The sequence below is a fragment of the Fusarium poae genome, chromosome 1 (assembly GCF_019609905.1).
Source record: "Fusarium poae strain DAOMC 252244 chromosome 1, whole genome shotgun sequence".
NCBI classification, from domain to species: Eukaryota; Fungi; Ascomycota; class Sordariomycetes; order Hypocreales; family Nectriaceae; genus Fusarium; species Fusarium poae.
The window spans coordinates 10,372,430-10,397,231 of record NC_058399.1 but is presented as its reverse complement, the minus strand read 5'-3'; the positions used below and the strand labels follow the sequence as shown (position 1 = coordinate 10,397,231).

General features: G+C 48.3%; 9 protein-coding genes across 9 annotated transcripts; 4 read left to right on the top strand and 5 right to left on the bottom strand.

Moving 5' to 3' along the window:
- Positions 1 to 1,306: 1,306 nt before the first annotated feature.
- Positions 1,307 to 1,933, top strand: FPOAC1_003352 (uncharacterized protein; the record flags this gene model as incomplete). The annotated part of the gene is made up of 3 exons (XM_044847919.1): positions 1,307 to 1,527; positions 1,583 to 1,748; positions 1,805 to 1,933. The coding sequence occupies 3 exons, from the start codon at positions 1,307 to 1,309 to the stop codon at positions 1,931 to 1,933; spliced, it is 516 nt and encodes a 171-aa protein (XP_044713835.1).
- Positions 1,934 to 2,600: 667 nt separating this feature from the next.
- Positions 2,601 to 3,226, bottom strand: FPOAC1_003351 (uncharacterized protein; the record flags this gene model as incomplete). Its single annotated transcript, XM_044847918.1, has 3 exons — positions 2,601 to 2,665; positions 2,713 to 2,805; positions 2,935 to 3,226. 3 exons carry the CDS (start codon positions 3,224 to 3,226, stop codon positions 2,601 to 2,603), a joined length of 450 nt encoding a protein of 149 aa, XP_044713834.1.
- A 2,604-nt stretch (positions 3,227 to 5,830) lies between these two features.
- FPOAC1_003350 (uncharacterized protein) lies at positions 5,831 to 6,186 on the top strand (the record flags this gene model as incomplete). The annotated part of the gene is made up of 3 exons (XM_044847917.1): positions 5,831 to 5,948; positions 6,001 to 6,061; positions 6,111 to 6,186. The coding sequence occupies 3 exons, from the start codon at positions 5,831 to 5,833 to the stop codon at positions 6,184 to 6,186; spliced, it is 255 nt and encodes an 84-aa protein (XP_044713833.1).
- A 374-nt stretch (positions 6,187 to 6,560) lies between these two features.
- Positions 6,561 to 7,675, bottom strand: FPOAC1_003349 (uncharacterized protein; the record flags this gene model as incomplete). Its single annotated transcript, XM_044847916.1, has 4 exons — positions 6,561 to 6,974; positions 7,024 to 7,519; positions 7,579 to 7,600; positions 7,654 to 7,675. The coding sequence occupies 4 exons, from the start codon at positions 7,673 to 7,675 to the stop codon at positions 6,561 to 6,563; spliced, it is 954 nt and encodes a 317-aa protein (XP_044713832.1).
- A 3,105-nt stretch (positions 7,676 to 10,780) lies between these two features.
- On the top strand, positions 10,781 to 11,399 carry FPOAC1_003348 (uncharacterized protein; the record flags this gene model as incomplete). Its single annotated transcript, XM_044847915.1, has 4 exons — positions 10,781 to 10,806; positions 10,859 to 10,896; positions 11,015 to 11,159; positions 11,207 to 11,399. 4 exons carry the CDS (start codon positions 10,781 to 10,783, stop codon positions 11,397 to 11,399), a joined length of 402 nt encoding a protein of 133 aa, XP_044713831.1.
- Positions 11,400 to 12,325: 926 nt separating this feature from the next.
- FPOAC1_003347 (uncharacterized protein) lies at positions 12,326 to 13,231 on the top strand (the record flags this gene model as incomplete). Its single annotated transcript, XM_044847914.1, has 1 exon — positions 12,326 to 13,231. The coding sequence occupies one exon, from the start codon at positions 12,326 to 12,328 to the stop codon at positions 13,229 to 13,231; it is 906 nt and encodes a 301-aa protein (XP_044713830.1).
- Positions 13,232 to 13,520: 289 nt separating this feature from the next.
- On the bottom strand, positions 13,521 to 14,972 carry SPE3 (putrescine aminopropyltransferase; the record flags this gene model as incomplete). The annotated part of the gene is made up of 4 exons (XM_044847913.1): positions 13,521 to 13,798; positions 14,134 to 14,667; positions 14,724 to 14,759; positions 14,936 to 14,972. The coding sequence occupies 4 exons, from the start codon at positions 14,970 to 14,972 to the stop codon at positions 13,521 to 13,523; spliced, it is 885 nt and encodes a 294-aa protein (XP_044713829.1).
- Positions 14,973 to 16,316: 1,344 nt separating this feature from the next.
- On the bottom strand, positions 16,317 to 18,515 carry FPOAC1_003345 (uncharacterized protein; the record flags this gene model as incomplete). Its single annotated transcript, XM_044847912.1, has 1 exon — positions 16,317 to 18,515. One exon carries the CDS (start codon positions 18,513 to 18,515, stop codon positions 16,317 to 16,319), a length of 2,199 nt encoding a protein of 732 aa, XP_044713828.1.
- Positions 18,516 to 21,146: 2,631 nt separating this feature from the next.
- Positions 21,147 to 22,853, bottom strand: FPOAC1_003344 (uncharacterized protein; the record flags this gene model as incomplete). The annotated part of the gene is made up of 1 exon (XM_044847911.1): positions 21,147 to 22,853. The coding sequence occupies one exon, from the start codon at positions 22,851 to 22,853 to the stop codon at positions 21,147 to 21,149; it is 1,707 nt and encodes a 568-aa protein (XP_044713827.1).
- Between the last annotated feature and the right edge of the window lie 1,949 nt (positions 22,854 to 24,802).

Genomic DNA, 24,802 nt, shown 5'->3' with positions numbered 1-24,802 from the left:
ATGTTTTTTTACTTTGCTCGCTCGGACAAGATGCTTTTTAGGATGTTTTAGTCCGCTGACCAATTACTGACAAGAGACGATTCGAAAAAAAAGCGTGACCCACGTTGTTCACTTTGATAGAGAATATTTTGGTGCCAGCCGAGTCTAACAGAAGCCTCTTTGACATATCGGATGCTCGTCCCTATCAGGGGGATACAACCGGGTGTGGCTGGAAAAGATGCACACCCTCTGTTGACAGCCACCACCCTCTCTGTCCCTCAACATCATCCATCCCATACTTCCTGCACCATGCTCATGACGTGCCACATACATGGGGCTCTTCTTTCTCCGGGTCCTGGTCCTGCATGGTGCATCGCTGTCTGCATACATGCGCCCAGGGGTATTGTAGGGGTAGGGCTGAGGGTAAAGCTTCGAACTTGAGTTCGATTCGACGACACTAGCCTTTGCCACCAGCTGGCCTAGGGTCGTTCATGTTGAGCTTGGGATAGGGATAGGGTGGAGGCTCATCATGGCACGCCCACTGGTGGCCTACGGCTTCTGTCTCAGAAGGCTGGCTCTAAATGCCGAGCCTCTCATGTGTGCCATAGCGGCCTTTGACTGGGACGAAAGAGGGGTGGTGCTTGAAGTTCGGGTGGTATCCCCCCTTGGATCTAGTAGCCGTTCGCTCCCGTTGGTGGAGCACGACATTACATTTGGCAAGCTTGAGCTACTGTACGGTGTCAGTTAGGTAGTCGGGCTAAGGAAGATGGATACTTTTCTGGAGCAAGAGCTTCTTTCAACTCTTCCTGTTGTCTCTTGATGGAGAAACTGGGAGGCCTTCGAAGACCATCACGATATACAAAAAGGATGCCCAGTTCTGGCGGATGGTTGATTGTTTGTTCAGTCAACCAAGCATTGAAAGGCCGGCTTCTCTCAACTGTTCTACCAAGTGATCGACATGACAACTTCTCTATAATATTTCATTGCCTATTTCTCGTATCAAACTTTTCCGTCACCAATTCCATTCCGACTCGGATCAAATTTGCTTTCCATAAAAGCTTGACAATTCTATACATCAGCGTTTCTACTACTTTCGGTCCCATCACCAATTGTGTCTCAGCTAGCCTGGTCACTTCTTCACTTTACAAACGTATCCTGTAATAACACAACACGGGAAATCATGGACGGATGTAAGTTAAATCTGCCCACCTTGACAGCTACCAAGAGATGCCAATTGGCATCTCCGCGTCAACCATGCCATCATGACCAAATTGTGGAAACTGACACGCGAGTCCTTCGTCTCTTTACAGTAAACGAATACCGCACCATGCGAGTTGCTGAAGTTCTCTCTGATTTCCGAACACTTCAATACTACATAGCTGCTGCGCCAGTCGATCCTGTGGACACAGCTGACTACTACACCGAGGGCTGGGCTGCCCTTCGACAATGTGCGCTGGATGGACAACACATTCTGGAATGTGGTGCGGACACCAGTGTACCTAACCCCCCTGGAGGCGAGGAAGAGCAGATGAAGGCCGAGCTTAAGCAGTATGTTTCCTTAGCAATGTGGACACTGACAAGTATACCCACTAACAACCTTCAGGGTACTCCTGGACGCGTACTCGAGACGGCACGAAGGACAAAAGATCTATCTCCGACAGGCAGCGGCACAACGATGGGTCGAATACAGAAACCAGGTGCTGCAGGGAGGCGCACCCAACTCTAGGAACCAATCTCAACTCCTAGCATGCGATCAACAGCTGCGAGCAGTACGATACCCCTTTCTGCTTGTATTTAAAGTACCCCTTTCTAACTGTTACTGCAGGAGCTTGCTGCAGTTGCCGACGAAGTAATTTACAACCAGCTCAAAACCTCAGATGAGCAGATGGGCCGCTGGACGGCCGAAGACCCTAGTCTCCGGAGTGTGCTACGCTGGCTCCGAGCACGCCGGTGAACTGAGAAAAAGGGAGATGACAAAGAGCGACTACGATCTACGATACCCCATGAGCAACAGTTGTGACGAACGAGAGACGAAAAAAACCAAGACCAACGAAAACGCCCACGTCTACGACGCTAATCATGAGATTCTTTCCCTTACTACTTCTACGATTCTTGACGAACCTTTTTGACGACCGAACTATTAAAGGGGGAGAGTTGCGGCTTGGGGTATGATTTTTGCGCAAAGGATAAACCAGTGTGTTTCTTTTACTTTCATGACCTTATGAGTCATGCTTCACATTACATGTCTGTTGTATACGGTACAGCATGAAGTTTCTGGCATTACCACCATTTTAGATAGAGGGAGAATATCCTCCTTGTTAGGACAGGGCCTAGGGATTCGAGGTTGATGGGGCTGGGCTCCTCTGAACTGCCTGGAGCAGATGAATCAATTGACTATTATTACAACACGGTTTCTCTCAATTATCTTGACATTTACAATTTACTTTGTTCACTGACAACAATTGTCTATCAATGACTCGGAAGAAGTTCCTACAGAAGTGGAGCTATTGTGCATTGTTAGAATCATTGGTAACCAATCCGAATGGTGCAACTTGATGAACCTATAGAATCATGTATGTTTAACTACATTAGGTTACGTAGGATCTATGGGTGTTGTTCTACTAACGCTTGCTTTGAACACACAAGCCAATTCCGACCAACATTAGAGCCATCCCAGCTGCGGTATCTAAAGTGGCCATTAGTTTGATATCACGGATTCATCACTAGACATACCTTTACTGATAACTTTACCATCGACATACCAATCACCAAGAACGGTAAAGACAAACGCCAATGTATTTACAATAGGAACCGTCAAGCTTAGTTCTAGAGTTTGTCGTCATTAGCACTTAAGCCCTCGGCGTGGCGAAGTGTCAATGGTAGTCTATCCGCAGGATCGACACCCCCTGACAAGCACTTGCTTTGACAAGTGAGACCAAAAAGCATTAAACTTACCAGCCTGTCCAATGAGCAGAAAGAACCACACACTTCCCGTGAGGTTAAGAACCAACGGGATTGCGTATCGGGGATTCTTCAACAAGTCAATGACTGCAAAGAAAGCACCATAGACCTTGGACTTGAGCCAGCTAGACTGGACAGATGAACTCTCGAGTACAGGATGAGCAGGTGGATTATGCGATTGCGCGGCGCGTCGGATGAAAGGGGTAGTGAATCCCCATGCGAGGCCTACTAGAGTGAAGCTGAGGATGTAATTGAAGACTGGCGGCTTCTCATCTGCAGATTCCATGGTGACGATGATGATGATGCAAGTAGGTTTCTCCAGCGTTCTAGACTTTGGACTGTTGGACCACAAAGGGAGTGGATGTAAAGTAGTGAACACAAGGCTCGTGCGTTTGTCTAACAAAAGAAAGGGATCTCACAGATCAGCCCTGCAAAGCCTATGAAGAGTCGGACAGGGTGGTTGTGTGGAGGTTTGGATTGAAACCAAAGGCAGAATCTGGCAGAAGAAGTGCTTTCTAAAAATATTACTGGAGGCGAAGGCGTCAACGTGGCTGGCGGGGGTAGTCAACTCAGCCTCGCCCTAGGGGATTTCTATCCACTGAGAACGCTATCTTTACAGGGGGGCATCCGCTAGGGGTCAGGTAGGTGGGTGGCTTAGGTCGCTTCGCTTAGTTTACCTCTCCGCATGGTCAGTGCTTTTAGCCGCACTCCCGCGCTGACAAGCGACACTCGGGCTATTATTCAACTTGTCTTCTCACCCATCCATCGTCTTATTCACCGTCACCGCTACGGAGTTAAAAAGATAATCCACATGTCGACCCGGTCACTCGGTGCTTCTTGGCGATGATCCCTGTCCAGCTGGGTATGGAGACTCGAATTAGGTTCTGATGCGACGTCATTTACAGACCAGCCATAGATGACCGTCGTTGGCCTCCTGCCTCCCTTGATTATCATGAACCCTGAAAGGAGGGACCCAGTTCAAGATGGAGAGGTCCTCGATAGACGCACTATCAAGAGCCGCTAAAGTGTCGTCGTTGTAGCATGATTCGTCTTCTTTGACGCGGACACGCCGACACTTCAAGATGGATTGTCACAGAATGTCTCGCTGCCCTACGACAACCGGGTCCGCTACTGCAGTGCAGTTGATAAAATGTGGCCAGTCAGTATCGCTACCAGTGATTCCGTCAAAGTTTCGGATCGGTGCGTATAGCTGGTACGCAATTTAATTGGTTTACAGGTTTCAGAATCATCTGCGAGTACAACGACACAAAGTGCAGTCCCGTTTGGTGATCGATGCGATGTCTCAGCTTCAAATTTTCATATCCTGCAAACAAATCGGATGGCATCGGTCGAATTTGATATTCGTGATGATCTTCTTTATTTTCTTTTGACGGATTTGTCCGAAATGCGCAATGTCAGCTATTTTGTCGATCATGCAAGCTGATTAACAATTAACTTACCCTCGACCAACCATAAGGCTGGCAGAAACATCGAGGGCCGGCGAAATTGTTAAAAGCACCCGAGTTTGTCAGAACACCGATTGATCTACCCATATTCTTTTATAATTCGTCCAATTTTTGCGACATCGGCTGGCCGTACTTAGCAGTTCGATTGCTTGTATGGACCAGAGCCATCCAACAGAGTATAACCGTTGACCTCCAAGCTTTATGGTAAAAAACAAATAACCTCAAGATTAACTAAGCAGTCGCAGTATAGCTGGCTTGCTAATATCATGTCTTATACTTGGAGCGGTCGACTTGTCTGGTACCCGAAGGCACCCCAAGATTCAAGATGAGAACCAGTCAGTCTAGCTTTAAACCAAAACCTACTGTCAAAATACAGTATTCTCACAGAGTGATTACTACAAGCCTACCAATTCAATTCTTTCACGAGACCTCGCGCTGCTTTCGCGATTGACCTGAATCGTTTGACACGTCTTGATGTCATGGTCCGCGCCAATGATTCATCAAGCTAGCACAGACCGTACTCTCCCTTTTGTTTGCTTTTGATTCCGGAGTTACGACATGAAGTTGTTGGCTTAGATTCCGCGGCTGCTTGCTGGCATCCTAAAAACAATTGTTTGGCAAGCATAGAGTTGTTGCGTCATGACTTTTTATCTCAAAGACGATCAGATATTCGGATATGTGAGCCTTCAAGCCATTGAGCCTCTGGACTAGACATATATCTACAAAGCCGATATACAAACAAATACATTTCTTTATTGATCCCGTCATTACTCTGTCATCTGATGAAGCTATCTGATTCATCTTACATCATCGTGAATGATCTACAGGGGGAATTGATGTAGGGCTGATATTTGCATGCAACCAGATCGGACTTCTGCAACGATCGAGCCAATATCGTCTGGAGGATTTGCTCCGAGACTTTGTTCCTGATAGTAACTGATTTCGCAATCGTGTAGACCAGTTGCTCATCATGCTTCAACACCATGATCAAGCAGTTGCCCGCGTGAAAACCCTTGTATAAGTCTTACAATGGACAGCCTACACGTCACCACTCGAGAAGCAATACCCATCCAACCGCTTGCTGGAAGCAATCTGTATCACCGCACACGTTGATCAATCATGCAATCTGGCTCCGGGGAAGCAGCTTGCCAACGGCAACAATGCATCGAAGAGAGGCTGGCCCAGTGACAAGATCATCGATTGCGTCAATGAGGTGATCTTTGATGTCTTGTAGTTGTTGACTCGGTGCGAAATCGGCGATCAGAGAGTCAACTTGTGTACAGAAACGAGTATAAGAAGATCCTCTTGTCGTCCCTCGAATCGAATCAACTGGTTCTCACTATCAACACATCCACAACTCTCAAGCAACAGCTACCACAACAAATCTCTACTTCTTTACCAATTTTACACCCAACACCTTCAACATGTCTGACGCTCAAATCGCCGGCGGCCACAAGGCTACTATCAACAACCCTAATGCTTCTGAGGAGGCCAAGGAGAACTCTCGCCAGGTCCTCGAGAACGAGTTCAACGGTGGCGATGGTGAGCTTCACCCTTCTTAGCCTTGATGAGAACTTGATCTAACATTTTATAGTCGCTGGCGCCGATGAGAACAAGGAGAAGAACCCCAACAACGTTGCTGGTGGTCTCAAGGCGTGAGTTGCATTGTATCCTACAATTGACTGTTAGTTAACAAGTATCCAGCACTCTGAACAACCCCAACGTCTCCGACGAGGCTAAGAAGAACGCACAGGAGCGTCTCGACAAGGAGGACTTTTAAGGAGTCTGACATTTTCCGTCTCTAGCGAATTATTTTGATACCTACACGAATTGGTGGAAAGTCAGGAGTACCTGGAAGTAGCGTAACAATATCAACTCACTTTTGATTTGAAGTTTGTCCTCTTATGCAACGAACACTTGGAACTATATAAAACCATTCCAATACAACGTCTTGTTGTCACTCTTGTCGTGATATGCTCAGGGCGGGGGCAAGTCTGGTACACTAATTCATTCACTTCTCGGTTTAGGACATACTCTATGAAGTTTACAAATCTTGAAATAACATCCCGCCCAGCATGCAAACATCGATCCAACGCCATTCTCCCGCCAGCCGTAGGCTTGAATACAGTCGTCTATCACCCCCATATAACCACATTATCGCGTTTCCGAGTAATCGTTAAGAGCAACACAAACGGCTCCCCTGTGATGTCCATTGTACTGTCGGATAATTTGCTGACTATGCAACTCCCACAGTCTCGCGTAGTGATCAGAGCAAGCAGTTACCAGGTACGCCGAGTCGGCACTGAAAGCGCAGTCCCATACCCAGCGTTGGTGACCGGTGAGGGTGGCCTCCAAGGGATAAGGCTTGGGTTCCTGGTCCGGAGTGGGTTCGATGTTCTTAACTTCCCAAATCTTGGCTGTGTGGTCTGCGCTGCAGGTCGCGAGCTTCTTGACATCCGGGGACAGCAAAATGCGAGTGATGTATTCCTTGTGGGCGTTGAAGTGAGTGACAGGCACAAGCTGTGTTCGGTCGAAACTCTGTATGAGATTCCATACGAATACGTTGCCCTAGCGAAATGGTTAGAGATGGGGCATGGATATCTTTGCTGTTACTTACAGCATTATTGGCGGCGCATAGCAGAGAGCCATCGCTGGCTACGGTGACGCTGGAGACCGAGACGTCTTCCTCTGGGATGAGCTCATGGGAACAATTGTTCTCGGCCAGATCCCACACTCTGACACTTCCCGACCTGTCGCAACTGATAATCTCACCCTGGTTCGGGTGGATTACGACATCGTTCGCTGGGCAGCCATGGTTATAGCTTCGCTGAATTGATCCAGTCCTCGTCTCCCAAATCTTGACAGTGCCGTCTTCGGAACTAGTAACCATCCATTTTCCCTCACAGTGAAAGGCTACACCCGTGATGTTTCCAGTGTGCCCCTCGAAAGTCAATAGGGGGTTCGGGTTCGTCGATTTGATATCGTAGAGCTTGACGGTGTGGTGGCCAGCGGCGGCAAGGTACCGCTTGTCGGGGGAGATACAAAGGCGATTGACCTGGGAGTCGGGATGCTGGATTGTTCGGGAACAGATACCCGATAAAGCTTCCCAGAATCTTGAAATAAAGCGTCAGTCAATTGTGAGCTGAATCAGATAGGCGCGTCGCATTCGAACCTAATAGTATGATCGTATCCAGCTGCGACATGGGTTAGCTTGAATGAATGGATATGATGGAGGTGTCGCATTTACCTGTGCAGAGAATGACAGACATTTTGAAGATGGGAAATCAGTCGCTTCAAGCTCAGCTCATGGTATAACAAGTCCGCAAGGGACCTTTTATTAGAGGAGCTGGCTAAAAAAAATAAAACAAAATTCAGCTGGATCTGTTCCCAATTCCTAATTCCTAACTCCCCAACTCTCCACCGCGAAGCACAGCACGAGGACGTGGAGTGGGATGCAGTAAAAGGGTTATGTATTTATCGGGTACAGGCTCAACGACCAGCTGTTCCTGTCCTACCTCCTGCCATAACATGGTCTGCAGCCATCGTCTACTCCTGGAAAACAAGAAATTTCTTTCTTTCTTACATATTCAAGTACTGATCCAGAAACCAAATCTTTCAGTTACATACATACAAATGCTACTCCAATCTTTCCCATCGTCTCAGATGCTACCCTATGCACTTGTTCACCTCAGAGCAAGTGCAAGTGCAACATGTCGTGAACGAAAATCCGTAAATTGACCCTAGACGGTCATGCGACACGAAAATAGGGAACGGTTGGCAGGGTTCTGTCAAATGGAATAGAGGCGTTCTCGTGCACAAAAAGCGTCATTGTGTCAGAGGCATGCGTCGTGTAACCAGTCACACAGGCTCATCGAAGTTTCGTCCATGCCATCACCCGTCTCTGCAGTTCAGCAACACCGCGCCGAGTATGTCGTTCATCCCGAACGCCCACGTTGCTGTTGTTATCGTTGGGCACTGTTAATGATATGACTTTACAATGTCGATAAATGATCTTGCCAGTACCCAGCTCAGTCACAGCTACGCTTCGAGACCCTTTCGTCTTGACTACTAAAAAGAAAATACCGAGATTCACAGTCTCATTTAGCCACAAGCGTGGTCATCTTATTAAGAAGATCAATATTCACGGTCGGTCTATTGCTTGCCTTTTCTTGGTGGGCTATGTGAAGAGAGTCGGCAGTCAGGAGCCATCACACTACATTCTTTTTGAAGAAAGGCACACTCCAAGTTTGCCAATTTCAAACTGTCCCCGAACCAAATTATCAGATCATCCAACAACGATATTACAAACGCAGGTCCAGATGTCGTGCGACGCCGTTGCAAACTTCAATACGACATCTTGACCCTGGTCTTTCGGAAGTTTTGAGACATTTCAACATGTCATATTCGAAGACTTAGAATTCTGTGTTTTCTTCCTTCGTTGGCGTTGTGCTATCACCGCGGACGACAGAAGGCACCAATGGTTTTTCTTCTAGCCTGCTACCATATGTTGGTGCTCGGTCTATCCTAGCTCACCGAGCCAGGTATCGCAACATATTGAAGAGACCAAGGATTTATGCCGCAAGCTGAGTAGGTTATCTGCGCTGCTTTCTCATTGCCAATTTCTATTGCCTAAACCCGACTTGGCTTGCACGAAGATAGCAACACGAACATCATACCGCGTTTAATTGGTAACATATACGCCCTATCCTTTGTCAAGGTCATCTGACAAGCTTTTGATGAGCTTAGACGTCATCAGCTGCATCTTATGGGTTGAGGGTTGGCTATGCATGGCCTCGAACGTCGAGACAGATAACATCATGTCACGTCGGCAAAAGAGCCTGCAACAACATTCGTGCCACATCCCCAGGATCTACATCTCGAGCTTGTTATCTTTGATCGCTCGGCCTTTCTAGCGGATATCGTACCCCTTATCACACCCTGAAATAGCCAGAATCACCAAGTATGGTGGTCAGACTGAGTAGTCTTCTTATTGCTGAGATTTTAAGCCGAGCAGGGGCCAGACTCGGTACCGATCGATCAAAGGGCCGAGATTGGTCAACATTGCTTGGACCTTGACTTCATCTATGACAGCCTGTTGGTGTGCAAAAGACTCTGCTTGTCATAGCGGCTTTGAAGAAGTAGAGTGTCACACAAAAAGGCAAAGCTAAAGACAAGGTGCATGGATCTGCGTATCAAAAACCACAGCAAAATCACCGTCCATCTCTCATTATTTTTGGTGTTGGCTTGACCGGACGGCAACAATTGTTCTTTGACCGGTCAGAATCTCGATGGGTGTACAAGAGTGGTATGTTGAATAACAATGTCGTGGCCTCATATATATGGTCTTACTGCGGAATAGCCCTTGAGAACCGTCTGATGCAGCAAGTAACCATGGGCGTGGTCAGAATAAGGAAAGTCGGTCAACTTGCAAACGGCGCCGGCTGAACAGGCCCGATGCTTATCGGAAGGTTGCACCGGGTAAGAGACGGGGCAGAGGTTGCATAACAGCCAAGACCGTGTTCCTCTTTACAGACTCTTTGACCTTGAAGCTACACATCAGCAAGAGCTTTGCTAACGATTACCACCGCATCAAGGCTTTAAAAGAAACAGTTCCGCGCAAGACGGGGACATTTTCGTCATTTGACGCCTCATTACTATTGCAGACAAGGCTTGAGCTGATATTTCACGGCGCATAGCCCATATATGTCTCAAAGACGGTATGTCCCACCCACCTGATCGACGCTTTCCAGAATATCCTCCAGAAAGGGTGTTAGGTAGGCAGTCTCATCTTATGGCTGCTGCACCTAATTAGGCATGCACGCAATAGAAATTCTATTTAAAAACTGGCATCCTATCACTACCCGCGAAGCTGCGTGAGAATGAGACAAAGATCCTTTTACAAAGCCCTAGTTTGTCGCAAAAACTTGGGGTATGAGGCACAACCTTGCGATCATGCAGCATGCCGTTAGTCTTGGTCAGCCTGGACATTGATTTGCCGAACGGTTTAGCAACCGGTCAAGATTTCGAGGGATTTATTCCCCATATACATCACCGACAACACGGTTCAGGAGGCGTTTCTGGTGCAGACCGAAGGGGGGAAGCTGCATGTACTGTCGAAGCCACAAAATGCTGCGATTCGGTCAACCATGTGCTGCAGCGCATAGCCGACAGATTTGGTGTGGGGATATGCATCCAGGAATGAGGCCCCAATTCGGGACGGCAGATGTGATAATTACGATCTCGGCTCAGTTAAGCGTCTTTGAATTCGGGCACTAAGTCAATTCGACTCTTTTGTTTAGAGATTCGAGCCCGATTAAGGCAACCAAACATCCTTGACCTGATCGTCACCACAAGACCCGGTTGCAGCCGGCACCATGACAACGGCTACAGACTCTGACAGGTGTGATAATATGACACCTTTGTATCGAACCGCAACTTCATGTCATTTACAGAGGCGGTGTGTCAGTTGTCGTTGTCAGGATAGACGGCAGTATGATGCCATTTAGATATCTGGCTGGGCAGTTCCGACCGTTATCCTCAAGTTCCTATATATATATCATTAATCTTTCCTGGAGTTACAGCAAGAATATTCTAACAAGAAGACATAGCCACTGCCAAGCTTGAGCATCACGAACTCGAACCATCCCTGATCCCCATTACAATGTCTTCGCCTCTTTCCTCATACGTCTTTGACGATAAAAACATGACCTGGATCACCTGTGATCTATGCGCAGGCTCTTTTCAGCGCGGAGCGTTAGTTGCTGTGCCTCGCTACCTATTCAGCCTGGCTAACTGAACAGTGATGGAACATGCCAGGGTTGTTATGGAACCAAACTTCGCAGAGTATCATATAGCTATCTCGCCACAGGAGCAACACCTCCTCGAGCACAAGGAGGCACTGCTCCACCACCTCCTCCTCCTTCAAAGGATGACAAACCTGATCACTCTCGCGGAGGCTCAGGTGGTTTCACCGTCTATAGTCGTCGCGCCTGATGAGTTTGACACCCGACGAGACTAAAGTTAGTCTCGCCTACAAATGTATCTCAGTACATGTATTAGAGGGGCCAGCCAGACATGACTACAAGTGTGCACAATCATTAGTTCGAGATACCTTGGGTTGATTTATAGCGACGGCGGTATACCTGGCAGGTATTCTGATTATGGCGGTTTTTTGTGAAGAGTCACTCGTTTGAGTCTCAATTCGAATCAGTTTTATGCGAGGATAGTATTTTGCTGCCAGGGAGCAACAACCAGCAGCCAATATCTCTCTTTCAGTTGGATACATCAGAAACAAGGCGTTCCAACATGCTTTAATGACAACATCAACAATGATGTATGAGTAAAAACCTGAACCCTGCCACCAACAGTGACGAAAAGCTATTTGCAAGACCACTTGTGTAAAAGCAAGAATATCTTCTGGTGGTTATCAGGGGAACTCAAGATTCGATACTTCGAGTTCACATATAATATCTTCTACTTGGACGTATAGCCTGCAATAGTAAAGGAGCTATCTTGATCCGACATAGATGTAATCATGACCAGGCTCAGGCCGGTTATTCTTGATTTACACCTATTAAAGGGACAAAACTACAATATCCAAGTATCTCAAATCAGGCATTTCTCAGTTTAAGTATAACATGTAAACCATCAACGAATAACATAACCTGGGATTGCCCCGCGTCTATTAAAAGGATCGCGTAATAAACCCCACCCCCACCTTGCATCACCAAACCCGAATCCCGATGCCGGCCTCCACCAACTCTCTCTTCTCATCTCGATAGCATTTCGCCATCTCATCTTCAAAACCCACTTGCCATCTTACAATGCGAACTGCCCTTCGTCGAATCGTATTAACAGCACGGACTTTCACATCATCATCGCCAATTCCCCTTTCATTCCTTCAGCGCACAGTACGCAACATGTCGTCCACTACAGCTCCCGTTCTTAAGCAGCGTGTCAAGCTCTCTCTCATCCAGCTTGCTTCTGGATCAGACAAGAAGGCCAACCTTGACAGTGCGGCTTCACACGTCGCTCGTGCAGCTTCATCGGGCGCAAAGATTGTTGTTTTGCCAGAATGCTTCAATTCGCCTTATGGAACAGATCACTTCCCTCAGTATGCAGAGACTCTGCTGCCCAGCCCGCCATCCAAGGATGATGCGCCCTCTTATCACGCTCTCTCTTCCATGGCTGCCGATAACAAGGTTTACCTTGTTGGCGGTTCTATCCCCGAGTACAGCCCTGATACAAAAAAGTACTACAACACAACTCTCATCTTTGGGCCGGACGGTTCCCTGATAGGAACGCATCGCAAGGTGCATCTTTTCGACATTGATATCCCCGGCAAAATCACATTCCGCGAGTCTGATATTCTTAGCCCTGGTAACAAGGTGACGCTTGTCGACCTTCCCGAGTACGGAAAGATTGGTGTCGCCATTTGCTACGACGTACGCTTCCCCGAGCTAGCCACCATCGCAGCTCGCAAAGGTGCCTTTGCACTTATCTACCCCGGTGCTTTCAACACTACGACTGGTCCTTTGCATTGGCAGCTGCTGGGAAGGTCTCGCGCCGCAGATAACCAGCTCTACGTGGCTCTATGCAGTCCCGCTCGCGCCGAGACAGGTTACCCTGCCTACGGTCACAGTCTCGTCGCGGACCCAATGGCGCAGGTCCAGGTTGAGGCAGATGAAAAGGAGACCACTGTTGACTGGGAGCTTGACCCTGAAAAGATCACAGAGGCGAGAAAGGCTATCCCATTGAACACGCAGCGAAGGTTTGATGTATACCCAGACGTGAGCGAGGGCAAGATTCAGTTTGAGGAGTCTTGAGAAACAAAACCGAGTCCAGGGCTAGTCTCGCCCCCAAAAGAGCATATATAATCAAAATGAGATCACAGAAAGGAGAGAAATTGCATAATAGAGACCAAAATCCTCTATTTCATAACTGGCAGTAATACCAGAGTATTTTCCAACTCGGAGCATATATACCTTTGCATCCGGATGAATCTATGTGGCCACCATGGCCTTTTTTATCCCCATTGATCCCTTTTCTGCGTAAACTCATAAATGTAGCCACCTATACCAATCTGTACCAATCCTTTGTTGTGGGTGAACGACCTTACTCAAGAGCCTTGGCAGCGAACTTGGGAAGGACAAAGGCGGCCTTGTGGATCTCGGAAGAGTAGTATCGGAGCTTGGCATCCTCCTCCTCCTTGGTCCAGGATCGGAGGGGGTTCTTGACATCGGCCTTGGGGTCCTTGGAGCAGATCATGAAGCCGATCTGGCCAGAGGGGTAGGTGGGGATGGTGGTGAAGGCGTACTCGGCGACGGGGAAGATGGCACCACAGTCCTTCTTGAGACGAGCGATGAGAGGGAGATGGAGCCAGGGGCTCTCAGCTGTAAGTAGGTTAATGAGTCAGCAAAGTTCATAAAGCTATGGATGCAATATAACAAGACCATGGCGGTTCAGGAACAGCAGAATACATTGTGGCCGAGCTGAGCAGCGGCTGACATAGACATTTAAACAAAACACATGCTATCACGGGACTACCGGAAGCAGAGCTGGGAAAGCAGCACTAGCTTCTGGAAGTCCCTAGGAGGGAAGCGGTACGGTTATGTACCCATCGAGGGAGAGCCCTAGTGCACCGACCAAACTTTGACCATGCAGGGTTCCCTGATTCTGCCGTTCCTAGGGACGCCATTTGCTTTCCTCAAGAAAATAGGGAACATACAACCTTGAGTAGAAATGACACCGCCCTCACGGAGAGCATCGTGGAGGAGCTGGAAGTAGCTCTTCTGGAAGAGAGCCTCGGCGGGACCATCGGGGTCAGAGGAGTCGGTGATGATGACGTCGAACTCGTTCTTGTAGTCGTTGAGGAACTTGAAGCCATCGCCAATGTGGGTCTTGGCCTTGGGGTGGTCGAAGCCACAGGACATGGAGGGGAGATGCTGCTTGGAGAGACGGACGACAGCCTCGTCAATGTCGCAGAGGGTAGCCTCCTCGACACAGTCGTGCTTGACAATCTCACGGAGAACACCACCGTCGCCACCACCAATGACAAGAACCTTCTTGGGGTTGGGGTGGGAGTTGAGGGCAAGGTGAGCAATCATCTCCTGGTAGGAGAACTCATCGCGCTCGGTGCACTGGATGACGTTGTCGAGGACGAGAACGTTGCCGAAGTCGGTGGACTTGAAGATGAGGACATCCTGGTACTTGCTCTTCTCGTGGACGAGGACCTTCTCAACTCGGAGGGTCATGGCATGGCCTGGACGGTTGGGTAAGAATTGAGTTGGTGGGCTTGGATGAATTGAGTTTGCTTACCGGGCCACATGTCCGAGATCTCTCGGAACCAGCCATCTAGAGAAGAGTTAGTTGAATTTGAATCAATCGCATTGTTGTGAGCTCAATGATTGAGGCATTGGTTTTGGTTTTGGTTTTTCGCAGCAATTCTCGAGAGCAAAAAGGCATATGATCATCATGAGAGAGGGGCATCACAGCGCGGGGCAATAAAAATAAAAGGAATAAAAACATACCGACGATGGTGGGGTGGGTGATCTCCTCGTTAGACATTTTGAAGGTAGTAGAAGAAAGTCGACGACTCAAAGTAAAAGCAAGTGACGATGTAGTTGTAGTGGTGAAGTTTCGTGGAGGTGAAGAAAAATGCGGGAGCTGGAGGAGTCTTGACTTTTTATCAACAAGGTGCCGCTTCTGCTGCTGGACATGTCGCGCAGTAGCAAAGCAGCCTCCCGCTAAAGCGTTGTACCCGTAGCTGCAACTGAAATTCAAGCTACTACATCTTCCAATTATAATTGGCGGAGACGGAATAGCGGGTAAAATTTTTGACATGACCCCAGCAACAGAAACTCGTGATGGTACAGTCATTTTCACTTTGGGCATCGATCTCTTTTGGGGCCCCAGATAACATCAGGCGGTGATCAAGTCATGTACCTGGTCCACAAGCCAAGGTACCCTAGACCAAGTAGTTATCAGGTAAAAGAACAGTAAAAAGGTACATTGACCGTTGTCGGTTCATGCTTGCTCAAAAGTTAATATTGTCAAAATTTGTCTAATTGCTACCGCTTTGGGTCTAATCCACGACCAACACGTCAGTGATAGGAGAGCTCATGCTCAGCACAACGTGGGGTGGTGGAACATACTCTGTTCAACATGAAGAAGCTGGTTTAAATTCTCTCCAGATATTTCCATATCTGGTAATTTGACCCTGCCCCAGTATTTGGTGTATCTAGTCTGGTTCCGAATAGGAGCCTTCACGAAGTGATGAAGCGACTTGACCAATAGCTTGAAGACGCTGAGGTATATAAACACAAGCATTGAGGCATATGAACCCTCGGAGGTTCATGTATACCAAATCAACCTCGGATAAAGAACAAAAAGCAGCTAAACTTCGACTGCCTTTTGTAAAGTGGCTTATTTATCACTTCTTGACGTTCCAGACAAATATGAACAAATATGGTTTCCAGATAAAAAGCTACAGCTTGTCTACTTGGTATAAGCATGGACAAGTTTCAACAAAGAGAGCAAGTGAGCTGATATCGAGATACAAAAGATCCATCCTAGGTTTACAGGCTTTTCCCGCAGAGTCAAGGCAATCCCTTCCCATTCAATGAGATAGTGCCCAGTCCAGCTATAACACCCCAACTCATGCCACTTCATGTACCGAACGCCTCCGGACCTTTGCCCAGTTCCGTTCAACCCGAGAAACCCTGAATGCTGGAACGCCTTGTAAACCGGAACCTTTCCGTACCTATAAACGCCAAACGTGCAAATGCAAAGAGAGAAAACAATGAGATAGCCAACTGTTGATGGAGATGGAGAATGCGTGTGCATATAGTAGAAAGTGGTGTTGCCATCATTTCTTATGGCATAGATCATGTGTAACGTATTTTAAGCACTTCATGACCTGTTGTTATTGTTGTCATCATCTTCGTGAATGTGAAATTCGGCCGAGTTGTTGTTGGGCCAAACATTCTGGTGACTGGGATACTCGGAAGGTTGGCTGCTGACGTTACTGGCAGGATCACTGTGGTGAGGGTCGACATTTTCGTTGTCCTCGGCAGCACGTTGGTCCTCGATTCCGGGCCATGGCTCATCTTCAGGGAGTTGCCAGCCTTGTGATCGTCGGCCTGGTAAGGCCTGTTCATGTGTAATTACTTCCATACCGTCCACACTCTCGTTATCTTCCATATCGTCAGAGCCACTCTCGTAAATATCGATGTTGAAATCCGAGTCATCATCGAATTCGTCTTGGGCGGCGGCGGGCGCCACACTTCCAGAACGCAGAGGCCGTTCTTGAAGAGGAGCGTTACTGAACGGCGTAGCGTATGCGAACGGTGTAGTTCCGCGTGCTTGTTGGCGATCGCTGAGGCCCATGGGCATAGGACTCGGCGATGCAGTCCATCTTGGTGTAAAGCGATGGCTCGGAGACCTTGTACGACGGCTCTTCATGATTGCTGACTGGGAGTTGACAAGCAAGGCGGGGGATTGACGACGACTTTGCCCGTAGGACGAAACACGGCGTCTGCTGAGAGCAGGCGAAGGTTGAATCGGAGCAGCCATGGGCGTTGAAGATGTTCGGATGTGAGGTGGATGGGAACCTCGTCGGCTACTAAGCCGGGGCGACTGGGCTCGCACTAGAGACGGGCTGGAAGATTTCATCCTTGAGAGAGCCGGATAGAATGTCTGTGATGGCGAGTTTGAAACTCGGGCCTTGTCATTGCGCATGTTCATGGAGATGTCAGCGGTGGGTGGTTCATCAAGTTGTTCGGCCCAAGCCCAACACTCTTCGAAAACCTTGCTATCATCCAACGAGTCTGATGGGTTAGGGACGACTGGGCTCATCTCTCTCAGCATTTGCCAAGTCCAGCCCATCTCGTATGCTTGAAAGTCTTGTAGATAGGCGTCAGGGTGAGTGATGAACAACCTAGGTTCAGAAGCTCGCATCATGACTTGGCTCAGAAACTGAACGTCCCATACTGCAGGTGTCATCATCTCAGCAGGGCTGAGAAAACGTAGTCGTGAATCTTTATGGATCTTGCGCAGAGGGACCCACGTGGACTGAAGTCCTAGGTATGTGGATGAGCGCGGGTCAGTAGTCTGCGGGCGAGAGAAGATGTTCATCTCACGAAATAGATGCCCAAAAGCCCCATTCATGGCCATGGTGACGCTGCGAGCATCTGAGCCCTTGACTGATATCGTCTTGATCAAACCACGGCTGCGCAGCCGTCGATCGACGATACCCTTATCAGGACAAGCTTTGGGCAATAGCCATTTGGTTTCTTGGTCCGACGTTATCCAGTCAGGATATAGAGACATTTCAGAGCGCATGGTGGCTGCACTGTGTGTCATAGGTAATTGCGTCCAGTCCTCGTTGGAAATTTGTGGCTCGTTCTTGAATTGCTGAGCCTCCTGCCACACCTTCTTAAGGGGAAATGGCAGAAAGACTACTTCGATCTCGAATGGATGAGTAGGAGATGGCATTAGCGACTGTAGTTGAACCACCTGTGCTTGAAGAGATTGGACCTGGCTCCAAAGCTCTTGCGAGTGGCTTGGGCGGCTTGTGATACTGGTGGAGACCGATAATACACTGGCATCATCGCCACGCCGAGATGCATTACTGTTGTTATCGTTGACAATCTTTTCCACCTCTTCGACCCGAGTTTCTAAATCAGTCATCCGAATATCAACATGATCATGCTTTTCTTGGCAATCTTCATGTCCTGCGACTGTAAAAGAAACTGTCTCCAGCCGGTCAAGCCGTTGGTCATGACCACTAACGGTGTCAGATAGGTTCTTGAAAGCGCGCCGTGAAACGGCCGCATTGAAGGCTGAAGCTCGAGGTTCAGACTGGGTCGGCGTCCCAGCTCCAGGAGTATCAGCTGGTCTGTGATCCTGGGAGGTCCATGTAAACGATCCGCCTTGTGGCGCCGGTTCCTTAAATATGGCAGTTGGTTGTGAATCCTGAGTCCTGGGCTGGGTTGGTGATGAGGGCCTGTTTTCTGGAACACTGTTGAGCGTGTGAAGACCCTTTCCGGCAAAAGGCCGTATGTACTTGGCCTGGATCGATGACGTCGTAGATGCTGTTTGAGATGCCATTAGGCATTGCGATGGTATTGGTGGTATAGGAGAAGGACATGGCTGTGACTGTATTAATCCTCCCCAACTCATAGTATCCGGTATTGAGGCAGATGTTCCATTATTTTGAGTGGCTGTGATCCTAGGATGTGGCCCGATATCTAATGGCATCCTTTGGTCCGGTAGCCTTGGGTCTGACGTCCTTTGGATAAACGATAAGGCTCCTGGGTTAAAACTCGAAAAGTCCATTCCGGGAATTACTGGAGGTGTCTTGAGGGTTATGTCCATAACGGGGCTAAGAGGTTCGCGTCCAGTCCTGGGTCTCTCATTTTCTTGGCCTGGTATACTCACGTCAGGCTGCTGGATATCACGAGGTCCCTCATCGTGATAGCAGGCGTGGTGATTGCACATGCACCATTGGGATTGATCCGGTGTGGGATTGCCTGTCGGATAGCGACTCCAGAACCTTCGGCATCCGCAACGAGCTCCATTAGCACCTGGATTTAAATCCACGAAACCACAAGATCCTCCTGGCAGGCTGGGGGTCGGCGTCCTGACCGCGACAGCGTCTGTATATATATCGAAGGCATTTGGGTTGAAGTGGGACGGGTCGAATGGAGTCGTTGCCATTGGAAGTTGCACGCGCTCATGTCGCGAGATCAAAGTCGCAAAGCAAATAAAGCAGGCTCGGCGCCTTCGAGAGAGATATAAGTCTGTGTATAATGTCGCGAATGGTTGAAAGCAGTGGAGGCCGTGGTAAACGGGTCACGGGTGCTCCTCAACCAGGCCCAGAGGGTCGCGCAGAGCGGCCGCCTATTTCAGTTCATCGCACTATAGGTCAATTAGAATCATCATACCAGCTACCGAGGTCGAAAAATCCGGTCGCAATCCATGAAAAGCCTGGCGAGGAAGGCGGAAATGGGATCCGAGGAAAATGGAGGAGACTAACCACGGCGCGAAAGAAGAGAAGCAGATTGTCGTGGATCAAGGAAACAGCACTATTTATACTATGAAAGCCCAGGAGATGAGAGAATCGCAGGCGGACAGAAGAGAGTGGACAAAAAGTAATGTCGCAACGTGATAGGGACTAGAATTTCTGCCTGCCTATGAAAGATGCGATGTGCAAGCAAGGCGAACAAGGCGACGACTTTTCGAGTGGCTCGCGAGAATGGAACTGAGACTGGGACTAGGATGAGGATGGGGTTGGAAGTGGTGGTGGTTAGGTAGAGGTGGATGTGGAAATGGAAGTGCATTCCCCCCCACAGCAGAGACAAGACACGCCTTGACGGTGTCGATACGCGCACCTTGTTGACGCACTATGGCCATTTATGGCAAGATATCATCGCTGCCTTTAACATGGGCATCAGAGAGAAGAGCAGTAGTTTTGCATTGTATAAAAGTCTGCATATTCACATAAATCTCTGGGTTTAGTATTATAAGATCCATTTCAGAAGTCCAAATTCATAAACCAACCGTTTCAACGGCATTTTTCAACGTTTACTGTTGGACAATGAAGCCGCAAATTTCCACCTCAACAGGGCTTAATTATAGTGTATGCAGGGAGGCACGGAACTTGTAAAAGCGGCACCAAATGTCTTGGAACTTGGCTCCTCTTCAGGTCACTTTCAGAGCTGCTTCTCTGATTTACCCCGCCGAGGCAAGCTAAAGCACACCAGTTTAAGTGCTCAAGCCAGTGCACGCTCACCAAAAGATACAAGAGAACAAGGAAGCGCTTCCAGATAACGATTATTAAACCAATAAGATACTTTCTACAGTCCCAGTTCTCGTCCCCGCTCGTCTACGGTAATTGACGGGAGGGAACGGCGCCTCCCTCGCGTCCCAGTCTGTCTAAGTTGTCTTGAATCTAACTCAACAACTGAATATCGGGTAGATTTTAGAACAAGAGGTTCTCAATTACTGAATATTCATAGTCATAGTTGGCATTAAAGATATCAATCATAATCACCCCGATTTGTATGAGTGAAAAAATCCTCTCATAAGACTTACATCAGTTACAAAATAACACGGCTATAGAAGTACACCACTATACAGTGTTCACAAGAGATGAGCGAACCATGCAAGGATTGAAACGATCATCATTGAGGCAATCACCACTTGAGGCTGAATGTGCCATTGGCTAATAGCCTCTCTTATTGTTGCATTTCGCTTCCAAAATCGACGTGATTATCTCTCTGAGAAGTGTTGTGATCTCGACTCATTTGGTGAGGCGACAGTTTGGTCTTCCGCCTTGAGTAATGGCTGGCTCTGCGAAAAGGGATAATTCTTCGTCTTCCAAACAAGAAAATTAAGGGATTTTCACGGTGATCTTTTTGTTCACCCTTCATAGATGCAACGAGACATCACAATAATGCAATTGTATGTATCGCTTCGAGGTGAAATTGGTCCAGCTTGCCCTGCAAGTACCCTGAATTCAAGAAATAATGAAACTCTATCGCCATGAGTGAAAACGCCATGTCTCGTCTTTAGATGATTCCCTCTAACGGTAATCTCCAACGTTTAAATATTTCCAAAATGAATATCTCAAAACGAGATATTACACACAACACTCCTTTATGCTGTCGTTATAGTGTGACCTTTGTGGCTCGGCTTCATAAGTCAACACATGTCATACCTTAACAGTCGTCATCATCATCAAACTTCGCCCCAACTGCCCATCGGGCCGTTGGACGCAATCACAGAACCTGTACCCAGAGACCCACCAATGTCCCAGTAATGCCGTGATGAGACGCTACTTCGTCGAGCTGATCTTCTTGTACTCTGACTCGCGCAGCTACTTGGATGTCGGATCGCTACTGGACTGCCCGGCGTCGTAGCTTTGAACGTTCGGCGCTCAGCTGCAGGCCTCATGCGTGAGACCAGCGGGTGGTGTTGTCGCACGCGAGCTAGTTTGGCCGCTATGTCCTGACTGCTCGATGTTGCTAAGTGAGCTGGAGTGGGGGGAGGCGGATTGCTGGTTCGTGGCATGAACCGAGAGCGTAAATAGCGGAATACTAGTTTCATGTCCAGATCTTTCTCCCACTCCTCCTGCGTAAAGGTATTGCTCATAGGTGTATCTTGTTGTGAGGTGTGTTCTGTCTCGGTTGATGGCTCAGCTGATCTGCCAAGGACATCGATATGATTTGAAGGCTGCATGGTTGGTTTGAATTGGGGGAAGGATGAGTGTTCGGGCTCGGTAGGGCGGATGTTTTCTGTGGCGGAATGAGAGGAGTTGGTTTCGGGGATAATTGGGAGTCCAGCATAGGGGAGTGGCATCTGCTGGACTCTGGTATATGTTGAGAACGCGCCAGGATGGTGCGAGATATGGCTCACAATTGAACCAAGCTCTTTCGACATCTTCTCAAGCATGTTCAATTGCCACTCTTCTCTGTTAGTGGATTGCTGCGAATCCCATGCCAGGTGCTGAGAGGCGCGGGGCGTTGAAGATAGATCTTCGTTATCTTCAGGCACGGCTTCTCCCAACAGGACAGAGATTGAGTGTTCGTCCATTCCAACAATATCTCGCAGAAATTTCCTGGTAAGCTTGGAGAACATGCCTTCTGAATCAACAGGTGTCTGCACAGCATCCTCATCGTGCCATGTCATGTTATCTGATTCCCCATCATATGCCAGAGCTGATGGCACAGAAGGCACATTCGATGAAGGGCGCTTGGGAATCGAGGCTTGTGAAAACCGCCGCCGCCTTGTCTCGCGCTGGATCTCGCCAAGTAACACTCGACTATGTTCCAGGCGCCACGCTTCGATTCGTTGGCGCTTCTCTGTATCGTGCACTTGATCATGCTCCACGTCAAGTTGCCTCAAGTCAAAGCTTTCTTTTCGTTGAAACTGCCGTCTAGGGTTGAAACGCTCGAACTGGTAGATATGATCTTGGGCCGCTGCGCCCAACGTCGGTTGGTCAAGGTGAAAAGATCCCAACCCATCATGGGCAGGAAATACAGGTCCAGATGCTTGGTTATCCTCGTGTTGCGGTTGATAATTCACTCCAGGTATAGACTGGAAGCCAGGTAAATGGCCATCAAGACTGTCCAGCTCAGCATCGTCCTCATCGTCGAGAGTGGATGCTGGGGCGGATTGCCGTGACGCATCCTCCGATTTCGCAGCCGGTTTCAAACTTCCCAAATCGCCCGCCCTTGACCTTCCAGGTGTCTGTAATGAATGGTCTGTTTCGGTAAGATATGATGTTGTCGTCACATCAGTTGGCGCGAACAGCACCCATGCCTGTGATTCCTCTGGTTGACGCTCTTGAGTGATAGGCGCTTCCCTTCGTGGGAGTTCCTGTTCGTCGGCAGGTGGCCGTACTACGCGCTGAACCGACTGTCGAGTCGGTTGATGAAATGCCATGATTGTCGCTCTCGTTCAATCGTCGCGAAGTCTTGAGGTTGATACCGATAAGGAAGTGGCGGGCAAGATAAGATGCGTCGATGATGGAAGTGGACCCTCCAGATATGCCCGCCTATGTCGGGGGCTTTCTTGCAGAGACAATATGCGAGTAAGTATGGAGAATGAGACAATGAGTTGTAGAAGTTTGATAGTGTAGTAAAAAATGTCAAGCAGGTCCAAAGTCGAAGGATGGAGATATCAAAAAGGTAGTATAAAGAAGAGAAAGGTCAAGAACAAGGATGTTGTGGCAGAAAGAGGGATTCCGAGTTAGGTAGTCTCACTAAAGAAAGATAGGAAGAAAAAGAGGCGGGAAGGATGACAAGATTGACCCAACCATGCAACCCAAGCTAGGCCTGTATCCGTACCTTAAGGCTCAATAGGATGCTACTCTCATACCAGGCGTCATCTAGACGCTCTACGCTGTGCTATAGTCGGGGGTTGATCGGCGGGTGGGGGGGAGAGACGCTCGCGTGTTCAGTTGCTGTCCATCCATCCGCAACAACCAGCTCAATACAGCTCAGCTGGTTACCTGAGTATGTTGTTTGTTTCCAGTTGATGTTTCGGGTTAATGCTTATCATATATACATAGTCGATAGTACTTCAACGCAGGCATCCGGGTATGCGGACACTATCATCTCAAGGGTCTCAAGACATTCTAATGTCCTAGACTATGCGTTCCACTCAGCAGAGTCCACCCGCATGAGTCGCCAGCGCGGATTGATAGACGCATTAACTAGACCGTGCAGCCCTCTGCTCCTGCTATTATGTACAAGACAGTATTATACGTCTGACGTGGATAGGCACAGCATGGCATTTCGGGCCTGCTTATTACATGCTTCATGCTGCGCTCTGTTTTGCTTTGCTGTGTTTGTTGTGTTGTGCTGACCGATATTTGATGTACCTATCAGGCTCGGACGGTTAAGATATCGTTACATCCTTCAAGAAGAAGGGTCCGTGGTCAAAAGCCAAGAGCAGATGCAGGCTGATGAGTTGCTCTTCAGTACTCTGTACCTTGCTGGTTCCCGCGACCTGACACAACCGCAGGTGGTCCACTGGCCCCTCTGGCCCTCCATCTCATTGCTTTAGTGTCCACCGCCCAGCCACCTTCTCATCTCATTCCCGCTGCATCTGATCTGACTGTGTTAGTAGTTAGATGTTATCTGTACAGTTTTAGTATCTCTATAAGCGGCAACGTCACAAATCCGATGTGCTGTACATGCCCAAGCTGATCTCAATATGATGTGATATTGTCGAGTTTTCACTCGTTATTCAATAGATAAAATAAACAGAATTTACAAAAACAAGCGAAACACTACGCAACAATCTACTAAACCATTTTTCATAGAACAGCGATTCATGCTCGCCAATAATGCAGGACAATTCTGTCTTGTCCCTGATGACTGGCCAGACGTTGGGAGATAAAAGATGTGCGCTACCTGTGACCTGGATGGCGTCACAAATCATCCCAGTGAAGTCATGTGGCCTACCGAGACAGAGGGAGTGGCTTTGTTTCCAAAATGTCCCCAACAAGACAATGTCTCGCTTTTATGCTCTAACAATAGTTGTTTATCAGATTTTCTCCTCATAGATATATGCATTTTGTGTCAAGCTGGAATCGCAGAATGATGGTGGAACGGTAGTATTTCTCCTGCATTAAATCATGCTACAAGGTGAGCATGAGCACACCACATTCCGGCATTGACACGAGTGGATGGACGGACGACATGCTCCGCCAATCACCATTTCGAGAACGGAAGAATGCCAGCCTGGAGCTGATGAACTAAGCAATAGTCGTCATAAGTCGTGGAGATTACAGGGCCGCAGTTAAGAGCAACATAACGTTATGTAGAGATTCCAGATGCCGGATTACTCGGGCGAGAGTACTTGCTGGGATATAGGTTGCTTTTTTC